At 66.0% G+C, this 5,561-nt stretch overlaps 2 protein-coding genes across 3 annotated transcripts in view; both read right to left on the bottom strand.

The window, feature by feature from the left end:
- Positions 1–425: 425 nt before the first annotated feature.
- Positions 426–4,155, bottom strand: SMG9 (SMG9, nonsense mediated mRNA decay factor). 2 transcript variants are annotated; one of them, XM_027910376.1, is made up of 13 exons: positions 3,894–4,155; positions 3,646–3,717; positions 3,318–3,555; positions 2,917–3,014; positions 2,580–2,692; positions 2,380–2,491; positions 2,151–2,246; positions 1,975–2,060; positions 1,768–1,871; positions 1,525–1,632; positions 1,169–1,297; positions 866–1,007; positions 426–570 (listed from the first exon to the last, which is right to left on the bottom strand). In XM_027910376.1, the coding sequence occupies exons 1-13, from the start codon at positions 3,984–3,986 to the stop codon at positions 492–494; spliced, it is 1,470 nt and encodes a 489-aa protein (XP_027766177.1). In that variant the 5' UTR covers positions 3,987–4,155; the 3' UTR covers positions 426–491. The 2 variants fall into 2 exon arrangements, with proteins under 2 accessions (XP_027766177.1, XP_027766178.1); XM_027910377.1 differs by having other exon boundaries at positions 3,318–3,552.
- Positions 4,156–4,391: 236 nt separating this feature from the next.
- The window catches only part of PPP2R1A (protein phosphatase 2 scaffold subunit Aalpha), an 8,680-nt gene continuing 7,510 nt past the window's right edge, over positions 4,392–5,561 (bottom strand). The window contains exons 7-9 of the mRNA XM_027910378.1: positions 5,234–5,457; positions 4,835–4,926; positions 4,392–4,599 (exon numbers count right to left, since the gene is read on the bottom strand). Of these exons, the coding sequence (XP_027766179.1) occupies positions 4,583–4,599; positions 4,835–4,926; positions 5,234–5,457 (333 nt within the window). The 3' untranslated portion in view covers positions 4,392–4,582. The remainder of the gene's footprint in view (positions 4,600–4,834; positions 4,927–5,233; positions 5,458–5,561) is intronic.

Here is a 5,561-nt window from a genome sequence, read left to right as displayed (position 1 = left end):
CGAGACCTCCAGAGTCCCCCCGGTCCCCCAAAGCCCCCCAGGCCCCACCGGGTCCTCGCTGGACACGGACACGACCCTCGTGAAGGGGATTTCGGGCATCTCCCCCTTCGCCGCCATTCACCGGAAGCCGCCTCAGGGCTCCCTCATGGAGCCGCTCGGCGCCGCCGTCCCCCAGACTCTATGGTAGCGGCACCTTCTCTTGGTTACTGCGCATGCGCTGGAGGACCCGCCCAGGCCACTCGGGTCCTCCAAGGCTGGGGGGGGTTTCCCGCCCTTTTTTTTCGCGCCATTTTTTTGGGGGGCGCGAAGCCGTGAGGGGAAAGGGGGGAGAAGGGGCTTTTGGGGGGATAATTAAGGGGTTGGAGATAATTAAGGGCTTGGGGGTAACTGAAGGATAATTAATCAGGACACAAATGGGCCGTTTCGGAGGTCTCCGAGGGATTTATTGATGCCCTGACCCCCTCTCCCAGTCCATTCCAGTCCATCCCAGTTCAGCCCAGTAACCGCCCATACTCGGCCAGTGCCGACGATTTCTTCACTCCGTCCCAGATCCGTGCAGCGTAGTGAAACCTGCACCAGTACAGACCAGTAAAGACCAGATATTCCCTCCCAGTTACGCCCAAACCCCCTCCCAGTGCCCCCCAGTATCTCCCAGTGCCTCCCACTCCCTCCCAGGGCCCTGAAACCCCCTCCCAGTGCCCCCCAGTATCTCCCAGTTCACCCCAGTCCCCTCCCAGCACCACCAAACCTCCTCCCAGTGTTCCCCAGTATCTCCCAGTCACCCCCAAACCCCTTCCCAATCCCTCCCAGTGTCCCTCAATCCCCTCCCAGTCCCAAATCCCCTCCCCAGCCCCTCCAGTCTGACCAGTTGCGCTCGGTGAGCAGGCTGTGGGATAACTGGGACCGCGCTGCCGCCAGGACTCTCCCCCGGAGCCGGGCCAGGAGCCCCCCGAGTCCCCCCCGGCCCCGGAACGGCGGCAGGGCCGGGAACAGAGCCCCCCCGCCACCTGGGGGGACACACTGGGGTTACTGGGAGCACTGGGGGGCACTGGGAGGGGAACTGGGGGAGCACTGGGATGATGTTACGGCTTTTTGTGGGGGTACTGGGGTGGACTGGGAGGGGTTTGGGGGGAATCTCTGCTCCATACTGGTCCATACTGGTCTGTACCTGCCCGCAGGGGGGGGTCGTCGCCCTCGTCCTCCAGAGGGGGGAGCAGGAACAGGTTCACCTCGGCCTCGGGGGGGCCTGGGGGAGCCCCCAAACCCCCCGGGAGCAGCTCCCGCATCGACAGGGACCCTGGGGGACACCAAACCCCCCCAAAAACCAATCTCAGGGACCCAAAAAACCCCTCAGAGACCCCCAAGAGTCCCCCCCTGGGACCCTCAAAAACACCTGCAGACCCCTCAAACCCCCCTGCAAAAAAACCCAGAACCCTCTAAACCCCCCCCAGACCCCTCAAAACCCTCCCAAAGCCCCTCCAAACACCCCCCAAAGCCCCCCTAGGATGCCCAGCTCCCTCCTACCCCGGTATTTGAGGCGTGAGTGGGCCATGAGTCGCCCCAGAACCTGCTGCATCTGCCCCAGGCGGCGGGGGGAGAAACAGTCGGGGGGGGCCCGAGTCTGCACAAACACTGGGGGGGAAAAAGGGGAGGTTGTGGGGCTGGAACTGGGAAAAAACGGGGCTGGAATTGAAGGTTGTGGGGTTGGGGAGGGGTTTTGGGGTGGCTGTGGGGTCAGGATCCACGGGGCAGACCCACGGGACTCACCCAGGTGTGGGTAATACTCCGAGGGCTCCTCCGCCCCAGCCCCGCTCGAGTCGTGGCTCGGGGAGGGCGTCGGGGGCTTCACCATCTCTGCCGTCTGCAGGAACCTGGGTGGGAACGGGGCAGTTTGGGGGGGTTTTGGGGGCAGTTGCTGGTCAGGTTTTAGGTGAGTTTTGGGTGGGTTTTGGGCAGGTTTGGGGGTTCCCCCACCTGTAGAGCCCCAGGTCGGTGAACCAGTCCTGCACCAGCAGCACCACGTGGCACACGGTGAACAGGAAGGCGGCGATCTGCAGCGACTGGCGAATATTCATGAGCTCCATTAGCATGCCCGTCCCTCATTAGCATCCCAGGCCCCTCCCACCCTCCCCTGTGCCCCGCCCCCTCACCTGTGTCTCCACGTAGGCGTGGGGCAGCGCGAACTCCGGCGGCAACTTCCGGTCGTTGTTGATCAGGTGGTCCAGGTGGGCGGGGCTGAGGATGGGCTGGGGGTGGGGCCAAGAGGGGTGTGGTCAGTGGGAGAGACCACGCCCCCCCTGCGCGGTAATGAGGGGCAGGGGAAAAGAGGGGAGCGCGCTGGCGGATAATCACGGTCATTGGTTAATTAGCGCTAATTACCTGCGTGTCCAGGAACAGCACCCGCTCCTGGGTGACGAACAGGTCGATGCCCCCGGTCTGGGCCCCGCCCCGTTCCCGCAGCTCGGGGGGCTGTGGTCGGAACACAAACGACCTGGGGGGCGACACCAGTGAGGGGGGACGGGTGAGACCCCAGGGACAGGTGAGACCCCCTCCCAGTCCCTCCCAGTGCCCCCCAGTACCGCGGGTCCTCCTCGGGCTGGTTCCCGGCCAGCAGTGACAGCACCGTGGACTTCCCCGTCCCCTGCAGCCCCAGGGCCCCGACCACGAGCACGTCCGTCTGCTCCATGAGGAACTGGGAGCACTGGGAGTCACTGGGAGGGCTCTGGGACAGCCCCAGATCCCCCCCAGCACATCCGTGTGCTCCATGAGGAACTGGGAGCGCTGGGAGTCACTGGGAAGGCCCTGGAACCTCCGTGGGACCCCAAAAAACCCCCCCCAAACGCCACCAGGGCCCCCCAACCTCCCTCAGCTTCGGTCACCCACCACCCCCCCCCAGGACCCCCTGTTGCCCCCCACCTCGAGGGCGCTGTCGCACCAGTTCATCTGCTCGTCCACCAGTTTGATACTGGTTTTCATCTTCTCGGGCGCCGCCAGCCGGGCCTGGGCCTGGGCCGCTGGGAGGGGGCGGGGACAGACAGGTGGGGCCACGCCCACCAAGGGGCCACGCCCCATTTTTGGGGACGTGGCCACAAATCCCAAGCCCCTCCCACAACCCTAAACCACGCCCACAAACATCTGGCAACACTTATCACACTTAACCACGCCCCTCCAGCCCCACCCACCCTGTAACCCTGCCCAGAACCCCAAACCACGCCCCCAACTATTTAACCACACCCACAGCCTTTAACTCCACCCCCTCTAACCCCACTCTCATTTACATACTCCAGCCCCTCCCCCATTTTCAGCCCCCCACTCACGGTCTGGCGCCCCTGGCGGGGGGAGGCCCCTCCCATGCAGTTGGTACATGGGTTGGGTGGGGCGAGGCCCCTCCCTCTCAGGGGGGGGGGCTTGTGCTGGCCCCTCCCCCTGGGGAGCTCCACCCCCAGGGAGGCCTCGCCCCTCCTCCCCCCTCGCCTTCATCAGCACGATGGGTGGGGCCGGCGCAGGAGGGGGTGGGGCCTGCAGTGGACCTGCCTTCTGGGTGGGTGGAGCCTGCTGTGGGCACGCCCACCCCAGAAAAGATGACATCAGAGGGTGTGACTCCCTCCCAGTGCCCCCCAGTGCCCCCCAGTGCCCCCAGCTCACCCGTTCTCCAGGGGGCTTCGCCAGGATGATCGGGGTCTTCTGGGGGAGCCCTGGGGGCTCCTCCCCCACCTCCTGTGGGGGAAAACGGGGTCAGCAGGGTCATGCCCGTGGCTCAGACCACGCCCTCAAAGTTCCAGACCCGCCCCCTCACTCCGCAGGCCCCGCCTCAAGAAAAAAGCCCCACCCTCTCCCACACCTGAGGCTGTCAATCATCCCAAGCCCCACCCTCACACCCGAGCCCCGCCCACCCTTCTCTCGGCCCCGCCTCCTTCCGGCTCCTTCTCGCGGTTCCAGCAGCGCCTGCGCGCGACGGGGGCGGGGCTCTGCCCCGAGTCCGACATCCGGGAACCCGCGGGGTGTCTGAGCGGGCTCTGAGGGCGCCCGGGAGCTCCCGGGAGGTCCCGGACCCCCTCGGGGGGGTCCGCAAAGGTCCCGGGGGGGGTCTCTGTTCCCCCTCGGGGGTCCCGGAGCTTCCCCCTCCTCTGGCCCGGTCGCGGCTCCGGCGCGGCGAGCGCGGCCGAGCCGGGGGCAACTGCGCGTGCGCCGCCAGGGGGGCGTGGCCACGATCGACGCATGGCGGAGGGGGGCGTGGCCAGCACAAAGCCACGCTCTCGCCGCATTTAAAGGGCCAGGCGCCCCTTTTTTTTTACGGGGTCGTTTCTTGCACCACGTGATTCGATTTGTCGCCCCCTTCCCCCCCAAATGTCCCCTTTTGTCGTCCCCATCCCCCGAAATAAACGGCAGCGGAACCTCATTGTGGTTTTTATTAACGGCGAAATAATCGGTAATTAATTAATTAACAGCGCAGGAAAGGGGGGGGTGAGGGGGGGACACGGTGACACCCCCGGGGGGGGGAAGGGGACACCGAAAGGAGGGTGGGGGTGACACCGGGGGTGGGTCACAGCGCCGGTCACATGCGGGGGGGTCCCGGGGGGTGTCAGGCCAAGGCCAGCACTGCAGGGAGGGGGGACAGGGAGGTCACGGGGTGACCTCGGTGTCCCCAAATGTCACCAGAGCCCACCCCCTGTCCCCCCACAATGTCCCACCGCCCCACGATGTCCCAACCAACCCCTCAAGGTCCCTCCTGTTTCCCCCCTCATAGCATCCCCCCCACCCACAGGTGTGTCCCCAGGTGTGTCCCCAGGTGTGTCCCATGTCCCCCCCCAGGTGTTCCCCAGGTGTTCCCCACCTGTCAGCGCCTCCTGTGCGAAATACTTGACGTCGACGTCCTGGTCCTGCGTCAACTTCTCCAGCACCGGCTTCACCTCTGTCTGCAGCGTCCTGGGACAGGTGGGACAGGTGGGACAGGTGTGGGGATGGGCCCAGGTGAGTCCAGGTATGCCCAGGTGCCCTTACCCGCTGTCCAGGATGGGCCCCATGCGTTGCTGTGTGTTGGTCTGTACAGGTGTGGTCTGTACAGGTGTGTGCCCAGGTGAGCCCAGGTGAGCACAGGTGAGCACAGGTGCCCCCAGGTGCCCTTACCCGCTGTCCAGGATGGGCCCCATGCGTTGCTACGTGTCGGTCTGTACAGGTGTGGTCTGTACAGGTGTGTGCCCAGGTGAGCACAGGTGCCCCCAGGTGCCCTTACCCGCTGTCCAGGATGGGCCCGATGCGCTGCAGGGACTTGGCCACGTTGAACCGCACGTTGGCCACGGCGTCGGCCGCCATGCGCAGCACCGTGGGCAGCATCTGCTGCGTGGTCACCTCCTGCCCACACACCTCCGACAGCACCTGGGGACAGGTGAGACAGCCCTGCGACACGCCCACAGAGCCCTGACCCCGCCCCCCCAGCATCTGCTGCGTGATCACCTCCTGCCCACACAACCAGCCCAGGTGTGCCCAGGTATGCCCAGCTGTCCCCCACGTGCCCCCAGACCTCCCCAGGTGTGCCCAGGTGTGCCCCCCAGACCTCCCCA

This window comes from Empidonax traillii, unplaced genomic scaffold (genome assembly GCF_003031625.1).
Source record: "Empidonax traillii isolate 1590-97213 ecotype Southwest subspecies unplaced genomic scaffold, ASM303162v1 scaffold3337:size16714, whole genome shotgun sequence".
In the NCBI taxonomy this organism is placed as follows: Eukaryota; Metazoa; Chordata; class Aves; order Passeriformes; family Tyrannidae; genus Empidonax; species Empidonax traillii.
The sequence above is the reverse complement of the archived record's forward strand: the minus strand, read 5'-3'. Positions and strand labels throughout refer to the sequence as shown.